Here is a 23064-nt window from a genome sequence, read left to right on the forward strand (position 1 = left end):
AAAATTTTCGGATTAAAAAAAAAAAAAAAAAAAGGGTTAAGAACCACTAATGTAGAACAACAAGGTATAGAAATTGCTAGCAATTACTGCTTTTCAAGAGGTGGAGCTGAAAAATATTGGGCAATTTAAGTAAAACTTGATATTGTCTCCAAGTACAAACGTGCATATAGCCTTGTGAAAGGAGCAGTGTGTTCTCTGTCAGGAGTGAGTTAATCAGGAAAGCCATAATTGGCAAGGTAATAAATGCACATACACATGGAAAAAATTGTGTTGAATATTCACTGCTGAAGTAAGTTAAGAAGAAACACAAGAGAGCAGGTGGCAGAAGTTTCAGATGCTTGCTAAAAGGAACAAATTGATCTGAAGTACAGAGCTGAAAAATTGCATGTCCTGAACTTAAGGCAGTCAGAAAAGAACTTAGAATAATCCAGTAAATCCATCTGAAAATGTAGGGTGCAATGTAAGTAGTTAATATACATTACCAAGACATTATTTGACTAGGACTCTACTCTCCTGAAGAGTCTTTTTGTCTAGGAACAGAAGTTACACATAAACCACTATAACGGACCAGAAACCAGTTCAAATCTGTAACATAACAGAAGTTCAATGTACATAAATCACTTTCAAAATGGCCGAAACTGATTTAAGATAAACTGGATGGATGTAGTATCAGACTTAACTGATTTAGACTAAATCAGTTTATTGAACTTCTGTCCCTTCTGATTCAAGTTAACTCAGTCTCCCAGCATGCTTTGCAGCTCCCCCACAAACCTACCCCCCTCACAGGGTGGGTGGACTAGCCTTGGTCCAAGCTGTCTCTTCCAGCTGAGCAGGGAGGTGTGCTCTAGTGCCATCCCCACCCTTCTGGCCTGGGTCACTGCAGGCATGTGGCTGCATTTCCAGAATCAAAAGCAAATGTCTGTTCACTTGCTTGTCGGTTGAATCTATGCAGCTTAGACTAACCTACAAAGATGGAATTGATTTGGCCTCAGGCTTTTTGACTGTCCATACTTACCCCTGATGTTTAATAGCTGTAGTAGTCAGGGATACGTTTGTTTATGTCTTAACCAGAAAAACCAGTCTTTATCAGGTGGATCTTCATTGTCAAGATGAAATATGGCCTTAGTGTTACTGCAGGGCATAATATAATGTAGTGAATTGCAAATACCGTGATGGTGTGCCTTTTGCCTAAAAAGCTCTCTTTGTTCAGAGAAAAATTATATCGATCTCACAGTTGGGGGGTGGAGGGGGGAAGAAAGCTAATTGCATGAGCAAGTTTCTTGCTTATATACATATCTCTTGCTTATGCTCAAAAATAATCATGTAAATATACAAGTTTGCTAGACTTATAACAGTTCTTATGAGTATTTACTCTTAATGAGTGATTATAAGTCTAGCAAGATTTTATTTTATAGATGACTTTTTGCATGGCTTTGTCTGCAGATATGTTTATAATGTTTCTATAAGAATGAGCTTGCTTCCAAAACTTTGTTGCCAGGCAAACTGAGAAATTTATTAGAAGTTTACTTTAAAAGGTAGATGGATGAGCAGGCCATTGGTTCTGGATGTCAGTGCTTTTTATAGTTGCTTTAAAGCTTAGCATCTGCCAGACAAGAAAATTTCATTGTGGTCTTTACAAGCATAGTACATTGCTACACCCAGCTATTTGAGAGCCGTGTAATTTTAATTCAGAACAGCACCATGTGACTGGGGTTAGAGGGAAATGCACAAGAGCCTATTTAGACTTGGAAAACTGTCTATGTGCATTTAAGCATTCCCTGCACCTCACAAACAAAAATTAAAGGCTGTTGGTTTTGGTGTGTTCAGTTTTGCCAGGGCTGGTGTACTGAATAGTGCAGTACTGTGCCATGTGAGGGGGTCTGTGTTGAGGAATTAACTTATGCCTATTGTAGCTCTGGTTGTTGCAAACTGCAGTTGTCATGGTCTCTGTGATACACCCCAGCCCTCATGTGGCTGGGGTGCCTTTGAGACACACTTCCAGGGTGCTCTCAGATGTTCAGAAGCATGAACAGCACATGCCCCTGGAGGCTGGGGGGGGGCACAGCAACTGCCCACAGGTGGTGGAAATGGGCAGTGGTGGGGACATGGCAGCAGCAAGCAGGGAGCTCCCTCAGGCGGCCACAGTGGTGTCAACATTGGGGGCGGGGGGTGGCAAGCGCTAATTGGTGGTCGGTGACTACCCACAGACATCGCCGGCAGTGTCAGTGGTGCTTTGCTCAGGGGGTGCACCGCCAAATTGAGCAGGTGCTTGTGCACCCCCTACACATAGCCAATGTTCAGAGGTGTCTTTTAGTCCTTGCTGCCATCTGCTGCTTGACCACCAAGAACAGACAGATTCTCCAAAAGTTATCTCCCTTACTTATGACAGTTTTATCTGCCTCACCTAGGTCTTGCCAGCTCTTGGCAGAAAGGCTTTGCCACCTAAAGGAAACATGCCCTTTTCTAGGCATGCACTCAGAAAAGATGGATCCTCCCTTCCAGAGAAGTAGTCTTCGCATATGGTCAAATGCTTTAAAATCACTTATTCTCTGACAATAAGTTAATAAAAAGAAAAGTAAAAATAAGTCCATATCTCAACATATAGTTACTGACAGATGTAAGAATAAACAGAGGAAAAGAGCAGACTTTACCCTGCATCTTGAAGCTAACCCCTTAGCTGACAGACCAAAGCCCCTTCCCTCCAGCAAGCTTTTAAACCAGTGATTCCTTAAGGGTGTGCCACAAGAGTGGTGAAAATATGCCGTGAAATTTCCTTCCATCATCCTGTGTGAGGAGACAAGTGTTCTCCCTGCATCCAGCACCCTGTGCCTGTCCCAACTACTCCCAGCAGCATCTGTGGCTGCTCAGCTGTGGACTGCCACCACTTCTTGTGGCTTCCCCCAATGTCCTCTTCAACCCACCCTCCTTCTCCCTCCACACACCCCACAGCCCCCCACAAGCCCCATACACACATATCCATCCCCAAAAACACCCCCATACCCACCTGTCTGCATATTACTTTAAATTGCCAATTAATCAAATCAAGAGCAAGACCTTATAAAGGGGAATAAGGCAAAATGCCATTTTGATTGATTACATGAAGCAGATACATAAGCTTGGACACACCAGACATACAAACAGACTCACACAAGCATACATACAAATAGGCATACAGACAAAACCACTCCAGCAAGATGTTATAGTTACCAGCAGAGATTGTTCAATGTTAGCAGCCCAGGTTCATTGAGGGTGATGGGAGCAGGGGTGAACAGACTCACCTGTGCTCCAGGAGGTTGCAGAGAGTGGATTCCCTATCATAGCTTGTCTGCATCTCACTTTTATAGGAGTTTCAAGTCTTTGTTCCGCATTTGAGTTTTTCTATGCTTAGTTTTTAATTAGAGGTTGTTTCTTATCCATCTTCTAGTTATCTGAACTTGAGGTCATTCCAGTAAAGCTGGTATCTCAGCCTTGAGGCATTGTATAGATCAAATGTAAGGATATGCAGAATTCCTTCTTCTCACTATCTCCTTTTGCACCTGATCATAGACAAGTTCTTCAGCCATGCATTAATTAATTTACTGTCTGGTAACTCATACATTGGAGCCTTGTTGCTTACACAAACAGTTAAATTTTCTTTTTTTGCTTTCATGCAAAAATTCTCATTCTTTCATCATTCACCCTTTCACACAGACTCTCAAGTACACAGAGCATACAAAGTTCATTTACTCATGTCAAGCAGGGAACAAGCACAAAATGGAGTTTTAGTTGTTCATAAAAGAAAAAATCAACTAATGTGCAAAAATTCATACTACACATATACAATATACAAGAGTAAGGCTTCATTTTGAGCTATTATGCCATCATCTCCATCTACACCACACAAACGCAAATCGGGACAAAAAAATATATTTTTAAATAAAATTAAAATACGTTATTGCCAGTGTTTGATTTTAGTTTATACTTTGGGTTTTTTCTGGTTCCTCAGTGGCAAACCCCCTTCCTAGAAGAAATAAGTCTGGGGGAAAGGGGAGGGACTTCCGATGGCAGAAGGCAGGAGGTAAGGGACAGGACTTCCAGTCCCAAGAAGGCAACCAGGGGGCAGGGCACCTGTCAAGGGATGGGGCTACCCTTCCAGCCCTCGACAGCTCACCAAAACTCAGCAGCCCGCATGAATTAGGTAGGTCCCTAGGAATATGTTATATGTTGTAGAAACACGCAGGTGCACACACACCCCCCAACTTTTTGGATGTACGAATGAAGTTTGCCAATGAGTTTAATCCAGAAAAAAAAGTGTGGCCAGGTATCAAAAGTTTAGGACATTGCTTTTAGACTACTCTTGCTGTCCTGACAGGGCTTAAATATGACTTATTTGGCCATAGGATGCTAACAGTCAGTGATTTTGATTCTCTTCTGCCATTTAGGCTTTGAGCCTTTCCCAGATGTAAAATTCATTATTCAATCCTGGCTTTATTATAACTTACACATTTATATCAAATATTAAAAGGTGTATAAACATAAAGACTATAAGGCTGAACACAACTTGATGCTACCTTCTGCCAAGAGCTGGCAAGACCTTAGTGTGGCAGGTAAAGCTGAGATACCATAAGTTAAGAAAGGGAGTTTTGACACGGCGTGCAATTAAAGCATATGGAACTCAATGCCACAGGATGTTGTGGAAGCTGACAATTTAACTAGATTCAAAAAGGGGGTTGGACAGATTCTTAAAGGAGAGGGGCATCAGTAGCTATTGACCATGCATGTGAGGGATACAGCCTCCGAATCTGAACTTCATAGATCTTAAATACTGGAGGCTGCAAGTGGAAGCGGAACCATGGAAAAAATCTTGGTCATACCCAGTTCACTCTCCCTTTCCCCATCCACTCTCTGCTACTGTGTAACACAGGATACTAGGTAAGATGGGCCTGCAGGCTGACCCAGTAAATGGTCATATGTAAGCTTTAACTCCTGCCCTCAGTTATCAGGTATACCCCTGTCACATAGGAAAGCTCAGGATGCCCTGGCTCCAGTATCAGGCGTGGATTAACACACAGGCCTGCGGGGCCTGGGCCCAGGGGCCGCTGCCAATCGAGCCATTGCGGCGCCAGGGGCAGCATAGCCTAGGCAGGCATCCTGGCCAGGCAGTGCATGCCGCCTTCTCTCCAGCTGGGACAGGGCCAGAGGCTAGGGGGCAGGTGCGGGACTCAGTGTGGTTGGCAGCAACTTCTTGGGGTTGTCTGTTGCCAAGAGGCCCCATGGGCAGCCCCCTTCCTGCTCTCCACTATCTACAGGTGGCTGCTGGTACCAGCGTTGCTGGGACAGGACAGGACCAGATAAGATAGCCTTGTCCTGCTGCGGCCTGCTGAGGGGTGGGCAGGCAGCCGGAGGCAGTGCGGAGCCCATGTCCCCTCTCCCCCTGCCCCAGCCCTGGCCTGTCCTGCAGTGTTGGGGGACTGCAGCCCTGGTTGCATGACACATGCCGGATGAAGGGGCCAGGCCAGGCCAGGGCTGGGGCTGGGGCTGCCTTCAGGTACGTGGCACTTGCGCCCCCTGGCTCGACTCAGACATGCCGAGGTGGCCGGGTGGGCCCATCCACAGCCCCCTAGCAGGAGCAGAGGTACCCTGCCCTCACCTGCTGAGGGGCTTCTAATTTTTTGTTTGCCCAGGACCCCAATAAATCTTAATCCACCACTGTCCAATGTCAGTGATTACAAAAAGATTTCAAGGTGCCTGTACACTGGTGCATCCTCAACTGCCAAATGATTTCTTTTTAAAAAAACAGAACTTTGTGGTTTATTGAACAGATCAATTAAGTTCAGAAGTAACTATCTGAGGTGTTGAATATATACTAGTGAAGCTGATATGGGTGGATAGCCGCTTCAGGATCAAGTTTGTGAAACTGTTGTATCACTGGAGCTGTTTTGATGTTTTAAGTCAATGCTTCCCAAACTTTTCCTCACCATGGCCCCATTTATAACCCCATTTCCTCAGCATGGCCCCTCACTCCCAACTTGTAGCCCCACAATCCTCTGGCCCTGCTGGTGCCCCTCATTCCAAATCCTCAGCCCCCCACTCTCCCCAAGTGCCCCAGGGCCAGGGTCCCGGGCTCCCTGCCCCCCACCCCAGCAGTGCCTGATCCCTAGATGCAGCCTGCAGGAAGCAGCAGCTGCCAAGGCTGGAGCATGGCGCCTGGCTCCCTGTCCCCCCCCTACCTCCCTGCAAGCAGCACAGTCAGAGTGGAGCCCATCAGGGGAAGGATGCAGGCTGCGCACTGTGGGCTTGGGGCTCCCCTCCCTGCAGCTTTTCCCCCCGGGCCTCTGCAGCCCAGCAGGCAGGACCTGGCACAGGAGAGAGCACTGTACCACAACCACATCCGCTGCTGTTGCAACCCCCTTTGGGGTAGTGACCCACAGTTTGGGAGCCACTGTTTTAAGTAGTGCTTTCTTACTGCTGGAATGAGCGAGAGAGACAAGCACATAAAATAGTCTTCCTCCTATTACAGTGGGTTGTGGGATTAGTGAATCATCTACAAAGTAAATCCACCATTGAATTCCCTGTCTCTGAAAGACCACAAGCTCGTTTTAGGCTCCATTACTGCTCTTTCTTCCAGTGTATGAACTTTTGTTTTGAGCAGCAAGAGAATTAATCTAGGTAAACTTATCTAAGCACAACCCAATTGCCTAGAACTGGCCAAAGGGCCCTGCATGGGAGTTAACTTCTCTGAGGAAGTCTTAGGTTTGGTCATGATTTAAAGAAAGAACAACTTCTGATGAATTGTCAGGATGCTTTTTTGACTCCACAAGCTCTGAACAGCTGCTGCCTTCTGTTTTGTAGCATATAATACATGATGGATCTCTAGTCCAACAGTCTGTTTACATTGACTCTGTCTCTGAAATAATTCTCCCATTTTACTGCAAGGCAGATCTAGAACTGTAAATTGTTTTTTAAATATAAATGTTCTTATTTGCTGCTTTTCCCCTTGGTGGGTTATATATATAATATTTAAGTCAGTGCTTAAGTCAGTGCTTATATATATATGAGTGTGTGTGTGTGTGTATATGTATGTATGTTTCATGGTGTGTAAATGGTCTCTTCTAGAAAAGCGAAATTCAATTTCTCTGCATCTATCCTAATTGTTTGTTTTATTTATTTTAGATGCAAGATAAATATTTTGTAGGAACAGGAAAGTGCAATCTAATTTCACATAAAATAGTATTACAGAAGTAACAATTTAGCAAATTGATTTATAGTTCTATTAATGAAAAGAGCAAAAGAGAAGCCAAGAAGTACATGCAGGCATGATGGATGTCTTCACCTAGGAAATGAAACACAGATGAGTTAATGAGGTAGAGAAACAAATTAAAGTTATTCCATACAGCAGTCCACAGACTGAGGAAGGATTACACAGTTGGGCAGAGAAGGAACCATGGACTGAGAGTATTGGAAGTAGATAAAACATAAGTAGATAGTAACTGATGCTCAGATCCACAAAGACTTGGGCCTGGTAACTACTACTAGAGTGGTAGGGAGATGAGGGGGTTAAGCACTTAATAGGAGCTGGCCTTCACTCAGAATGCTCAAACGTTATATTCATTTTTTTTAATTTGCTCACAGACTATGTTTAGTTGCTGGGGCAAAAATTGCCAATGTACAGAGAGTCCCTGCATGGCCTTGGGATGGCCCTTTGCATAGGACTTAGAACTTTTGCCTAAGCAATGATTACAAGCTGGGATTTTTTGGATGCGGTATAAAGCAGCTGCTTTTCATGTTGCCTTACTTGATAAAAATATTCCTTCCTTTTCATTTTTCTTCTTTTAAACAACTGTTTCTGTGCCTCAGATGTGTGGTAAATGTATACATATTGTAAAAGTATTAACAGTTATATAATGGAAAAAATTCACTATGAGCTTCACTCAGAACAAAGATGGGCATTTAGCTAAGTATTCAATATTTGCTCATGTCTGACGACTCCAATATTTTTCTAAACCTGGTCTAAACTTCATGCCACTGTATCCAAAAGGATATCTTAACCTTCACCCGTATATATGACAACATTGTTTTTATAGAAAGAAATTTATTACAAAAAGGGAGAAAGTAAAAATGACCCTGAAAGAAAGAATAAACAACAGTCAAAAACAAAATCTGTGTTGCTTTAAAACTTTGGCCCTGTATTTGGAAGTGCCTGCATACTGTCAGCTGTTTGTGAAGAATATGGTTGTTGCTATCGCTTTTGTTGCTATAAAAGTTTGCACCATATATAATTGTCTCTGTGCAGAGAAGATGAAGGAGAACAAACCATACGTGACATGCAGACATGTACAGGTTTCCCTCACTTTATGCAGGTTCTGTATGTGCAAATTCGCTCTTATGCAATGACCCTTTTTATACCAGAAATTCATTATATGCGAGGTAAATTCACTTTTATGTGATTGGTGTGGTGAAAGCCCACAGTCAGCTGCTTTGTGTGGTGCATTGTGGGAGTGATACGCCCCAAAATATTTTCTCCTGTGTGGATCTGTGCTCCTCACTCACTGTCTGCAACACATGTTGCTGTAGTTAGCATCCCCATTATGGCTTCTAAGTGTCCCGCTAGCTTATCTCCTACCCGTCTCCCTGGTCCACCAGTGATGTGGAGTCTGACACTGAAGACCCTTCACCATGCTCTCTTCACAACAACTAAACATTCACCACCACCCTGTGCTTGTGTGTAAGTACCAAAATTGTCTTGTAAAAGTGGTAGAAATGGGTCTGGGGGTCAGTATAGTTGAGGTCTTAGAACACATCCTTATTTGTTACATTGTAAAGTGGCTCCCTTTATGCAAATTTGAGTTATACGCCATTTTCCAGGAATGTACGTACAGCATAAAGCGAGGGAAACCTGTAGCTTATTACATTGTTGAAAAGAGCTCAGATTCTGCCTTGATTACGCCCCTGCCAGATGGTCAGTAAATGTCTGATAGAATCTGATGCACAATCGACACAATTGCGCCTCCTGCTGTGCCACGTGTATGGGAGGAGGCATGACTAGGATCCAGCATCAGATCCAATCATGCCTTATTGCTGGTGCAGGTCCCGGGAGCCTAGGATCATGATCCCAGGCTGCCCGTGAGCTGGCAAATAGCAAGCTCCAGCAGCTTGGGGCCCACAGCCAGGAAAGTGCCCCATGCACTGCCATAGCAGCAAGTCTCACAGCTGACTTGCAGCTGTGGCAGCGCATGGAGCACCCCTGTGGCTGGCAGTCCTGTCACCTGATGGGGCTCCCAGCCATAGGGAACACCTGGCCATATATTCAATTAATGCTAAGAACAAGCCACAAAGTTATTCCACATTTTTGTGAAATAACTTTGTGGTTTATTCCTTTTTTTTTTTTTTTATCACACTATTCATTGACTGAATGTGTGGCTGGGTCACAACTTGATGTGATTAACTGTTTATCGCGTCTTAAGTGTAATGTGTAGATGGAGCCATAGAGTGGCAGAAGAACCCATATAGAAAAGAATTGCACTGCTATAAATGGAGCACAACATATATCCATATGTGGGGTTTTCTTCACATCTTTTATGATTCATTTAATCAAAGATAAAAGGTTTTTTGCCACATTCATCACTGCTTAAATTATGAGCAGTCTAAACAGTTGAGTTGACTTGTCTTTATACAAGCTACGAAGCTTCGTGCTGGGAGACAAACAAAACTTGTTTTCTAGAATTTTTTCTCAACATAGATGCTGGGGATATAAAAGCTGTATTAGCTCTCTTGTATCTCCATTGCAAAACAGCTTTGTCTCCTGAAGTATAGCACTTTGAAATCACTTGAAAGAACAGCAGGGCTCTTACTTTATGTGAGGAAATAAGGTATAGTGTATCTTGCTGTTTTAGCCATCCTGGTTTCCCTTCCTGCCAGTGACCTCTCTTTATCACCTTTTGGAGTGTGTATTGCTTTAATATACTAAAAACTGACCATGTTTTTCTGCTTCTTTTTCCCTTGTATTTGATTAAGAAGATCTGAAGTTAGAATTTACTCCATGAATTTGGGGATGGACCACAGAGAAAGGGAATGGAAAAGCAGGCAAAGAAGGCTAAATAGGCTGCCTGAAAGAAAGTCTAGCTTAGGTTCTTATTCAATGTTTTCTGAGACTGTTACATGAAAAATTACTACCATAGCAGAAAACGTGATCTGCAAATGAGAAACAAGGTATCTAGTAGTCACTTCTTGTACTCTAATAATATTTTAATGATTGTTACAAAGCTCTCAGTATCTTCTAAAATTAGAGGCCCTTGACAGTAAACCATATAATTGTACTTGACAATAACCCATATCATTGTACTGCATCCTAAATATCAGGAAAGCAGTGTTCCCAGGTCACTGGCTGTTATTAGTCACTGTCATGACACAAGCTTAAAAATTAGTAAACATGAAAAAGATTAAACCTGTTCCAGACACTACTGTATAATTAGACAAAGTATAGGTGTTAATTACAGTGGTGCACTCTCTTCTGAACTTTAATTTGCTCCTGTTTCAGTTGGTGATAAAAGTGACAAAAGTGTCTGATTTGAGCTGAGTGAGGCAAGTGCTATATATTGTGAACACCTCACATATTACCTATTGATTGCCTTGTTTCAGAGTCTTTTGAGATAAAAACAAGCTAATGATACCAGAAAGGGGGAATTAAATGAATCTTTTGCTGGTGAATAAATAAGGTGTTGGGTTCTTCTCTGTTCCATTTACTGATCATTTCAGTTTACAAGAAAAGATGCATAACTGTAAATACTTGCACTTAACTACATTTATGCCATGAATTTAGTATTACAAGCAAAAGGTGTATCACTGTTCTTGTATGTAACTAAAGAGCATGCTAAAGCTAATATTGGCATCTAAATACTTACAGAAATTTGTAATTTTTAAAGCAGAATTCCAAAGGGCTGCTTACTAGCAAACTATTACATTCATAAAATTTTGTTGCATCGACAACATAGAAAACAAAGAGGGAAAAATGCAGACCATATTTCTAATACAACATGCATATTGCCTTATGTATGTGTAAGGTCTTGATTTATAAGAAATGTGTGTGCATTCACGTGAGTTTGTATATTCACCTGTCACTTCGAACATGTACAAAACACAGCTTCTCTAGGGATTTTTGCTCCCATTCTTTAGAAAAGAAAAATGAATCCTCACTCAAGTTTTGCATTTTGCAGAAGATGAAAAGTTACAGCACAAGGCTAGTGATTCTTTTTGTTTTCAACCAGAGTGTAATTTAACATTGGGAGAAAACAGCTGTGGGAAATAAAAATAGCTCAACACAGAAATCAGATTGACTTCCACATCCTTAGAGCTTAATGTGTAATTTCAGGCTTTCAGTTGAACAATACCCTTAAAATTTCTGTTGCAGTCAGCCTTTAATCCTAGCATTTCCAGATAAAAATAACTGGCATCTTTGGATAAACTATATTGTGTAAAACATATGTTAAAAACCAGCAGACATGTATTATTAAAGTGACATGCAGTATTTTTAAATAAAAAGCATCCAGTTACATTTCAACACATACATCCAACAGAAATCGGAAGTATCTGAAAGTGTTTATTAGCTAGAATTCAAGGTACAGGCAATAAAAGGCAATAATAACTGAAAACTTCAGGTTTGTCCTTTGACAGGGAACAAGCTTTATAGGAACTGTAACAATATGCCATGTTGAAAAAATTACCAACTGACAGAAATTCCCTCCATTTATTATGCATCCTACGGCTGAAGGGTTTGTATTCCCCATACTTTCTGTTAGCCTCAGATCAGATGTTTCTTTTATGGCCTGACACTAATACAAGTACAATTTATGAAGAAAAGTAGTTGTATTGACTTCAATGAAACTGCATGTAAGGACTGAGATTGGGGTCTAGAATTCCTTAGTGGTCCCTGCTGACTACCAGACCTTGCACTTGCATCCCATGTTTTTGCTTGAGGCCAGCAGGAACTGACAATTATTTAACAATAAAGTAAGATTTCTATGCAATATTAATTTATAGCCTTATGTTTTTTACCTGCTTCCTCCAGTATTTCTTGATCCTCACACTCCTCTCTCTACCCTATCTTAACTACAGCTGTCGCTCTTCATGCCAGCCTGTTTGCTTGGAACATCTGTGTATCAAGCGTCCTTCCTTGAATCCCTCTATAACACCAGCTTGCTCTTCCTGCTCTTCCTTTATTAATTGCTGAATTTATTATTTGTTTCTATTAAATGGAGCATTGATATCTTAAAAGCAAAAAAGCTTATCTCTTTCTCAGCAATATTTCCATGTTTTCTTATAAAGAAATTCATTTTCTATTCAGTGATTTTTGTCATAGGAGGGTCATATTATCAGCAGATTTATATCCTGTGAATCTTAAATAACAGACTCTTTGAGATGGGATTCATTTTAAGCACTGGTAAAATTGTTATGTAAAAACAAGTAATGCTGCTAACTTAGTGTGTTTGTCGGGGCCATGTTATCTGGCCCCGGGGCTCCCCACATATCCAAAAAATTTGGTGGCAGCTAATTGCCTCTCCCCCGCTGTCAAATTTCTGGACCCAGTGGGAACGCCAGAGACCAGATAGCATGAGCTCGTGGAGTCAGCGAGGGCTGTGCAGGGCCAGCTAAAGCTGAGCAGTGTGGTGTAGGGCTGGCCATAGGCAGTGTGGAGTCCAGTCTGACCTGTGGACTGGCCCCATGTCACTTATCTGGCCCATGGGACCAAAAAATTGAATACCACTGCTTTAAGTCTATATATGCTTGGGCTGCAGTCCTGCAAAGCCTTAAGCACATGCTAAAATTTACACACCAAGTAGTCAGTTTGACTTCAATGGGACTTCTCAAAGTGGAAAACATGCTGCACATTCAAAAGTCTGTGGGATGGTGGCATTAGCTTGTTTGCATTTGTATCAGAATATTCATTGTTATCACCAGAAGTTATTGTTTCATCTTTATAAAGCGCCTGTCACCCCTCACAGAAAGGTGAGTTGAGAAGGATTCTTCTTCTCCCTAAAGCCAGGCAGAAAGTTGCTGTAATAGGTCCATTAGAGCAGACTGAGCAGCTCTTAAAAGGAAAGCATTAGTACTAAATAAATACAAGTAATGAGTAGCTTCAGAGGCATAAAAGCCTCTTAGTAGGTCATGGTTGATGTTCTGCCAAAATTTGGGCCAGGTGCTCATGAGTTCTGAAACATACAGTTTACAAGTCAAATTCATATCTGTTGCCTCCATTTAAAGAGCATCTGAATTTGAAACAATTTTACCGGGTACCAGCTTTGTACTAAAAAAAACTCTTACAAGCTGAGGGATACTGGTTTTATTTACCATCCACACTCCATTGATCTTTTTGGCTTATGCAGATTAATGTGAAAACCCACTTGACCTTGTTTCAGTCTGTAATGTTCAATGATGGTTTTTAATATTTTATGGTATTAGGGCACAGCAGAAAGCAATATTTTGGCCATCCACATCTTTCCTATCTGTGCTACTGATTGACTCTAGAGCCATTGTTTATTATAATTTGATCCTGGTGTGACTCCTGGTCCAATGAAATGGTACCTGCTTACACCAAATGTGGACATATATAAAGATGGTTTTGATATATTACTGTATAGTCATTTGAAAATACTCTTTTTACTATTTTTCCTATGAAGACATGTGTATTTATGGTAGGTAAGGAAATATTACATTAAGGAGGCAGATGCTTGGCACATGCAGATGGTAGCAGGGCAGATGCTTATAATAGCAAAATCAATGCACGTCTGTTACCATCTCTTTTTTTGCTGTTCTTTTCTTCTTCCTGACTTTCAGCCTTACCAAAACGAGGAATCAAGTTGTCAACATTAATTTTTGATGGACTGTTTTTTTTTATTTTTTGGGGAGTCAGACTAGCAGCTAGTAGAACTCCTAGTTGGTCATCGTTGCTATGTTGATTTACAGCAGCTAAGGTTTTGGTATCATTTTGTTAGAATATTTATTTTAAAATGTACTCCAGAGGCATTATAGAGCTTTCTAAAAGATAGTGTAGCCCAGTGATTTAGGGTACAAAAGGCAAATACTGGCCAGAGGTGATTTTAAAATTATTTTTAATCAAGAAACAACAATCCTTAGAGATAGTAAAACAAAGTATGATGTCATTAATTTTTAACTGTGCCTGCAGCATATTTTTTTTCAACTTATTGATTAAATATTTACAGAAACAGGCAACAGACATATAAATGGAGTTAAATTTTAAGCGTCTTGCAGAAATGACCTAAATTTTAAATATATATATTAAAGTGCGGTGCTTTCAGTTTAATAAAATACCACAAAATGTCAAACAGGTTTTGATTATTATAGAGAACCAGACATTAAAGGTTCATGCTTTGCTACTATAGTGGCAAAAATGTCACCCTGCAAACAAAATGTGCCAGATTTTATGTATAGCTGAAAATGATAAACCAATGGATTAAAAAAAAAAAAAGCAAAAAACTTACTTCATGAAAACACATTATAAATTATGTTTTAAAGATACAGCAAATCAAAATATCTTTAAAAAATCTCATTACACTTTCTTCAACTTGAGAGAAATTCAGCTAAGAGAAATTGAATTTTGGTCAATGCCAACAAAATATCACAGCGCATTAAATACGGAAATACTGAATAGCAGTCATAAAACTAAATACAAATGGCCTGATATAGGCATTTTCATTTTACATTATTACATTAAACTAGCATCCTGAAAATTTGGGTTTTTCAAGGTCTGTGGCTAACAAATAAAAAAAAAAGTTACATGTGTAGCAATTAAGCATACTTGATAGCAAAAAATGTTAGTGATACTTATATACAAACTTTAAACCATCAAAATCACTTGATAGAGGTGCCTTTTCTTTTAACTGTGTAGTTTAGTAACAGCAAACACACATTATTTTATTAGTATGATTGCTACCTAACAATAAATCTCTTCTATTTACAGGACTGGTTGCTTCCATTTCAGTAGGTGATTTTAACATGATTTGGCATGGAAGGATTATATTTATTTATCTCTAGTTTTTTGGTGATAAGATCAGAGTAGGATCTGATTAAACTGTAAGATGACAAATCAAAATATTGCTTTCCAGCTCCCAGGCTGATATACTGTGAAGCTTATCTATGAAATCTGAACACTTACAAAAGTAATTACAGAACCTCTTAAAACACTGACCACCCAAAAGCTATTGTTTACAGCCATATTTGCTCTTTCTTTCAAATTGTTGTCAACAGCTATTTCTTAATAAAGGCAATTGCATGAGGGTTGGCAACATACACCTATGGACTGCATCTGGCCTGCAAATGTGAGGCTAACCAACTAAAATGAAAAGATGCATGCTTAATATTTCCCAGATGTGTATAGTTTCTTAAACTAGACTTCCAGGCATTAGACTATACCCTGATGCTTTCTCTTTATCCTTAGCAGGGGAACTCCTACATTCACTAACCTCTTTTTGTTATTTTAGCAAACAATGGAATGAACTTTCTGGTGTTAGGTCTGAGTATCAACCACAGAAATTCAGAATTTCCACAAAAAGTCTTTGCAAGACAGCCTTGAAAAAGAATTTCCCAAGCCAAAAACAAGTGCCATGCTGGGCCAGACCAATAGTCCATCTGGCCCAGTATCCTATCTGCAACAGTGGCAGGAGTGAGTGCTTTAGAGGGAGAGCATATGAACAGGGTATATCTGGAGTGCTCTACCCCCGGTCATACCATCCATGGCATCCAACTTGAACTAGACTGCTGCATCTCAGTGTGGAGGTACAATCTTCAGTGAAAACTAACCATAATTAGTTTGGTCTTACTTCTATGTTTCACAATTAGGATAATTCTGCACATAAAGTACAATAAGTACATGGAACTTGTTGGAATGGAACCCTGAGTAAAGCAAGTCAATTGAAAAAATACACGTTTAATAGTACCAGTTTGAGAAATGTTCAGTATAATAGAAAAATTGTCCCCACCTCCTTGTTGTCTTTTAATCTGAACTATGTGAATGTATCACAAATTTAAACATAAGTACAGTTTTGAATTTCAAGTGCATATTTAAGGTTGATTTACTAGACAATTAAAAAAAAATTCTACCAATTGAAGGGTAGCAGTACTCAATATATGAAAATATTACTTGCATGCTTCAAGTTCAAATACATCCTGGTATAGGGTGATGCTCTGATGCTCTTCCAATAACATTTAGGGCAGACTTACACTGTCAGTGCCAGAGGACAGTTTCAGTTTTTATCAACCTTGTGTGCAATTCTCATCATTCCCATGTATCCAGAAGCAAATCTGGGCATATTTGAGAGGAGTAATTCGTACTGCTACGTTATAATCCTGCTGTGCGCCATTGACATCTACCCACTGATGACCTGAGTAAATTGCAATAATCTTGCGCTTCCACTTCTTTTTGTCTGGCTCTTTAAGGCGAAGATAGATTCCAGATCCAGTAGAACCAGGCTCAGCATCACAGTACTGGTAGAAAAGATCACTTGATTCATCAGATATGCTACAAAATCTATAGACTAGCTGCCCATATCGGTCATTATCAAAACCTGAGAAATGGATCATACTGCCAGGCATCATTTTGATTGTTGGGCTGATTCCCAGCTCCATATATTTCCTTTTGTGTGGGCGCTTGAGCTCAAGAACAGCATAATCGTAATCAAGGGAAACATCACCGTTATTGCCTTTTAACCAGCCTTTGGGGATCTGGGTACTCTTTACCCTGGTCCACTGGAAGGAAGGCTTACCCTTTGAGGTTCTCTGACCCCTCCCAGTTGACTTCTGTTTTCTACCACCACCTTTGGAACCTGGCTTTTGTTTTGTGCCATCCACCCCGTCATCTGTGACCTCAGAAATTTCTCTCTTACTCCTATTAGCACCTTTGCGTTTCTTGCCACTGCCTTTGGATCTCTCCTTTAGCAATCCTACCCTCAGCTTTTTGCTGCCCTTGACATAATCTTTGCCATTGTGCACACAGTGAGCAGCCGTTAGAACGTGGTTGGGGGAAACAAGAATTCCACTGCAGCCGGTGGAGATCTTCACAGCTGTGCTGAATGGGAAGTTAGTCATGAACTTCTTGTCAGAGATGCTGAATCTACTGTCTATGCCATATATCTGCCTCTTTCTTCTTAAGGACATTCTTGCGCTGGTGTTCTGAGCTTGATCAGATGTTAGGCCCAAGACATTTACTTGAGTCAGGGTCCGTGTGCCATTCTCAAAAACAGTCTCATAGGAGAGGAAATCCTTCAAGTCGGACAGACTTGGCACCGGAAGTTTCCTTTGGCACTCAATTCCACACACTCTCTTGAGCTCTAATTTGGTTGTTGCTTCAAATTTAGGACTATCAAGGGACAAAGTTCTTTCGCTCACAATCTGAGGTACCTTCTTTAAGTGCCAAGTGAAATCTTGTTCTGTTTCTGCCCCATTGGTGAGACTGATAATGGGAATGGAAAACATGAGTAGCAGTAATATATGTTCCATTGTATCCATATGTTTTGCTCTACAAAAGGAAAACAGAGAATATTTTAGGAATATAAACTGCACAGTATTTACATCTAGCTCACTGGGGCAAAACATTAACTTTGTGGTTATGATATAAACATGAAGTCTCAAATCTTGATCCACTCTCACCTTATTTTGATTTTTTTGTGTAATTCTACTTTTCATCTTCAGTAAACAGTTATGCCTGTACAGCAACAGTATTCTTAAAGTGGCATTTTAAGGACCTAATCCCCTTTCCTTGATGTGTGCTATCTGTTAAGCATGAAGCCGTGGTATAGGTAGTCGAGATAGATTTGACACATTTGAAATCTACTAAAAAGTGCCTCTGTCCAACTACTACTTGCATGCATGGCTCATGACAATTCAATGTAACTGCAGAAATTCAGAAAATATCTAAATGAATGCAAAATCTCTGCCAAGTGCCTTTTAAAAAGACCACTTGGAAAAGTAAAGAGCCTAACTTAAATCTGGCTAATCTCAAGCTAAAAATGCTTTTACAGTAGTATCATGTCCAATGAGACAGTCTTGAGTGTAAGCAACCTATCTAGACACACAAGCCATCCCAGTTCTGATGCCAGTATGCAATGGCAGAGAAAAATTCCCTGCCTGCCCTCCTCTCTCTCTCTCTTTTGGTGGAGATGATTTGTTTCTGTTCTGCTCTTTAGCTTTTCTTGTCTGAGTAAGGGCCACAAGAAGCAGTGAAGCTTCAGACACAACTGGGAGTCATCTCAAGAAGGGAAAAATAGAGAATTTGCAAAGTATATTATGGGATACACAGTAGGGGAGCCCATCCATAAATGAGGCCCTAAATTAAACTTCCTTTAGCTACAATTAATAAATATTTGTTTTCCAGTTATAGCAAGATGGCTTGATTAAGATGGACTTTCCGTTAAACTACATAAATAACTAGGTACTTAAAGAGCTTACATTTTTAAATCAGTCCTTTTCACTCTTTTTAGACTAAAGGCACCCCCTGCACAATGCCAGTTCATAGTTTTCTTTTTTTTTTTTTTTTTTAACTTGTATGCACAAAAATAGAGCAATTCTGCTGCAAAGCACACAGAAAGGTCAGGATGCTTTTAACTCTATGGATTCCTATTTGAAATCTTTGGTTTTATCTTGTGAATCATGTTTGCACACCTAACTGTACTAACAATGTGACACAACTTGTGGCACACTTAAAAAGATCAAGGCACCCCAGGGTGCCATAACACCCTGGTTAAGAACCACTGTTCTAAACAGAAAAGATAAAAATGCAATATTATCCCCCAGTTAAAGATGAAGAACTGACTCACTGAAAGACTGAGTTACCTGCCCAAAAAATACACAGAAAGTCTTTGGCACAACCAGCAATTTGGACTCGGATCCTCCTGAATTATGTATGATACCTTTATTATAACATCAACCTTATTCTGTGGCTGTATTTGATGCCTAAAATACGTGAAACACTGGCTCTTGCCACTTGGAGAGTTCTGCTTTAGTTGTGTACCCTTTTGTACATCAGTACAGAAGTCTTAATGCATGCAATGCCTGTAGGTAGGTAAAGCTTAAAAACCAAGCAATTTAAGGACAAGTGTTTTGTTAAATTCTCTGGTGTTCCCTCTAATGTGATGATTCTCAACCATAGGAAGCTGCACAATATTATCACAGGTAGGTGTGTAAACACCTACACATGATTCTGAAGATAAAACCACAGATATCAAATATGAATCCACCATGTCAAATACATTCAAACCTGTTGTGGTCCAAGTTCTTTGCAACATGAAAATTGCTCTATTTTTCTGTAGTCAAAAGAATGAGTGAAAGCAGAGCTGGCATTTTCAGGGAGATGCCTGGAGTCTAAAAAGATTGAGAAAAAAACAGTGCTCTCCTGACGGTATAAATAATAATGAAAATCTCTTTCTTGCTTGTTATACTTTAGTTTGCAAAATATGAATCAATCATTACAGTTAATGGGGAAATGACCGATTACAGGCTAGATAGAAGGATACAGCACAAAACAGCACGTGAATAAAGTTGAAAGAGCACTAACGATGAAGGCATCCTAGTGCTTTCCTTCTCAGAATTCAACTAATCTTCTCCTATGACATTAAAAATATTGAAGAGAGAGTGCATTTCAACTTTATTTCTCTGGTGTTCCAATATATTGGTTGAACAAATGAGTTGCTCTCAGACATAACTCTTTTGAAGGGCTTGTGAATGTTGTCAAGATGCAAGACAAAAGCCATTCCTGGATTGCCCTACCCTATTTTATCAAAAAGGGACTCCCAATCCAGCATCCAGATGCTTTAATGTTTTCCTATAATGGCATGCTGTAGACATCAATTTATTAATGCTGAGAGAGGCAGTTAGTTGTGTTAGTCTAGTTTCAGGCAAAAAAAAATTTGGACAGGCCATTGCTGATGTCTTCAAAATAAAATGATTGAAGTCTTCCCAACCTGAGCTATAACCAGCTCTTCCCAGTATAGAAACCTCCTACAACAAAATGGGTGGGGTCTTGTGGCTCGCTGTAGCCATCCTCATCACAGCCGCAAGGACCTCAGGAACTCCTCCTGTTTGAAAGACCATAATGAACTGCTTATTCCCTGTAACAGCAGCCCTTGACGCCAAGGATTTTGTCTATTATGATGAGTCATTTACGGTTGGCTGCAAGTAACTGAAACAATGTACCTTTAAAGGAGTTGAAAGAAGCCCATACCATGAAAATAATAAACATAGGAGTTGCTATACCAGACTGCACCAGTGATCTTTCTAAACTCATTAACTACCAAATATGTTGCTTAAAGTATCTGTGGGTACTAAGTATGATACTTTTAAGGTACAGAACTGCATCTTCAGAGAAGAGGCTGGAAACAAGTGGAGAAAGATGATCCCTTCCCCTCTGGAAGCTTCTAACTTTTACTAGTGAAACACTACCATCTCAGGTTTCTGGCTTGTGAGCTTTCCACCTTTTTATATAGACATGGGTGTCTCCCCACTTGAGATACTCAGTACCAGAAGCCCTTCTGCATCTCCTCCTAAATCCCACTCTTTCAGTTACAAACCCTATTATTCTTTTTTAGTGATGAAAAAGAATTTTTTGGAATACTTTAGAGGGGGTTTTTAGAATGTGATCCAACTGCACTTTCAATACTGGTGAGCAGATTTAAGTCCCTATATCTTGTGGAAGTGGGTCAAGTTTCCCATTAAAGCACCCTTGGGTGGGATTTACTTGAAAGTGTAGCTTTGACATGAAGAAAAGAAAAGCTCAGATTCCTGGCAGGGCTTTATCGCTTCACTGTTTGGTACAGTCTGTGCTCTGGGATTCTTGAAACCGCTCAGCATTGCAGAGGTTTTTAGTACAAGTTCTAGTCTGTAGTAACCAAGCATACCTTTTTAAAGCATTTTTTTAGATATGAAAATAAGGAACTGCTACACATTCTCCAAATAAGCTTTTCTGTCTTTCACTTATTTGTGAAAGGAAAGACAAGCTAGAGGGAACACTTAAGTTCTTCTAGGAAGAAAACTTCTGAAAAAGTGTCAAGATTAATCATCACGACTTTTAGTGGTATTAGCACTGACTCCTTGAGACTCTATAGAAGAAAATGTTGCTGTAATGACAATTATAAGTCTCCATCCTGAACTTGTGCTGATTGTTACGATTTAAGGAAAACTGAGACATCTGCTTTCCACCTGAATCTGATAAAAACAACTATTGTGCTTGGACATATCTATCGTTACCTGAACTTACAAAACAGGCATCAGAGATTTCCTGAATAACAAAATTAACTTCACCTGCAAAAGGTAGAGGATTGCCTTTTAACTTCAATTTTATTAGATCATGTTGTACCTGTCTGTCTCTAATATAGCCACTAGATGGCAGAACTAGATAGATCAATTGTTCCCAACATATTTACACTCTTTCTCTTTCTAACCAGTTTACTTGGATTAGCAGTATATCATAATGCATTATAAAAACCACTGCATGTTTGCTGGCAGGGACACACACTTTCAGTTTATTCTCAAATTCAGGGTTAGGTTCTGAGATATGATCTGGATCCTTACAAACAACAGAGTGTTACAGCTCTGATCTTCTATAAATGGTCTACGTCCAAGGCTTTTCAGGTGTAGAGAAACTCTTTTGCCATATAAACCTGCATTAGGAGAATCTGACTGGATATAGCCATATCTAGGCGGGCACTTTTCTGCCAGCTGTATCCCAACACCGATTGCCAGTACATTTCAGTAGTGACCTACACCCTCCCTCCTTCCAGGCTTACGTTTCTCCAGTCCACCCGATGCATCTGTTCCCTGAAAGGACAAAACATTCTTGCAGTTTCTCCCCATCCCAGACACCCCCGTCAATACTCCAGATAATTTTGCCACCAGTAATTACAGTTAAGTTTCCACTTTTCCCAAATATATTTTGGTAACTACCTCTCTCATTACTACTTGTGTTGGAGGTCCCTGGCATATCTGGGCAACTACAAAAGCCCAGCTTTTTCTTACATCTGTAACATCTGTATTGCATTCTCTCATAAGATTTCGTGAGGGAGGAGAAAAAATGTTTAGCAAACAGCTCTGCTGCTGGTGCTGTTTCAGGTGGTGGCTTGAACAGCTCCTAAGGAGCTGTCACTAATAAGCCTCTTTCACTTCCTATGGAAATGAGTCCTCCAGAGTTCAAGGAACTCCCTTTAACCCTTACTGTGAAAGTTACTTTCATGTCCACTTACTTTGTTTCATTCCTCCCCCGCCACAGGATGAGGGGTGTTATTCTCAGGGCTCCACTGAATTCTCTTTGTCCTCAGTGCTCCCAGCCGGTGGTTAATAACAAGCAGCATCACCTTGGCACTTGCATCACCTAACCCCGCTTGGCCCTGGTGACACTTTACATACACGACACAAGTGACTGGTGAATTCTACCATAAACATCGGCCAGCCACGCATCCCACCATAAAGAAGTCGGCTAGGAAGAGCCAACTCGCTCTACGTTCTGGCAAATGGGCAATAACTCCACGGCTGGTTTCTAGCCAGCTTTAACCTGAGGGTGGAGCAGGGCCCATAGGTAAGCAGCAGTCATTTCAGGCCAACTGCCCAGAAGGCAGATTGTTGTCACTCTTGTCACCTGTTCTGCTTTCTGTTGGCTCCCTTCATAGGGAGTATCTGTAAGCACTAGATAGCTCCTCCAGCCCGACAGCTGTCTGGAAGGTGGGGTGGGATCCCTCCTCTTCCCAAGAAAAATCAATCCCCGCTTTGGCATTTCAAGCCAAGCTTTGCCTGGTCCCTTCCCCGCCCTCCTCCCCCAAACGAGCTCGTCTGGACTCCGGAGGCTGCACGTCCCGTCCCGGCAGCGGGGCCGGATCCCAGAGGCGGCCGCCTCCAGCGACGGGGCCGCGGCGCTGATGGAGCCGGAGGCAGAGGGAGGCTCCACGCGAGCGAGCGAGCGAGCCCGGCTCCAGCCCCCCGGCCCGCGGCTTCCCTCTCTCCGCCGTCCTCCAGCCGGGCTGCCCCGGGCGCGGCGGCTCCTACCTGCGCCTGCGGGCAGCGATCCCGCTCCGGCACCTCCACGGGCAGCGG

The 23064-nt window shown here is 41.1% G+C and overlaps 1 protein-coding gene across 1 annotated transcript; it reads right to left on the bottom strand.

Annotated features, from left to right (window-relative positions):
- Nucleotides 1-11558: 11558 nt before the first annotated feature.
- PRSS35 (protease, serine 35) lies at nt 11559-23058 on the bottom strand. Its single transcript, XM_019520422.1, has 2 exons — nt 23017-23058; nt 11559-17506 (listed from the first exon to the last, which is right to left on the bottom strand). The coding sequence occupies exon 2, from the start codon at nt 17494-17496 to the stop codon at nt 16246-16248; it is 1251 nt and encodes a 416-aa protein (XP_019375967.1). The 5' UTR covers nt 17497-17506; nt 23017-23058; the 3' UTR covers nt 11559-16245.
- Between the last annotated feature and the right edge of the window lie 6 nt (nt 23059-23064).

This window comes from Gavialis gangeticus, unplaced genomic scaffold (genome assembly GCF_001723915.1).
Source record: "Gavialis gangeticus isolate Ggan-Ray unplaced genomic scaffold, GavGan_comp1, whole genome shotgun sequence".
NCBI classification, from domain to species: domain Eukaryota; kingdom Metazoa; phylum Chordata; order Crocodylia; family Gavialidae; genus Gavialis; species Gavialis gangeticus.

Excerpts from the sequence above, each read along its gene's own strand:
- PRSS35 (XM_019520422.1), bottom strand. The coding sequence starts at position 17,496 with ATGGATACAATGGAACATATATTACTGCTACTCATGTTTTCCATTCCC.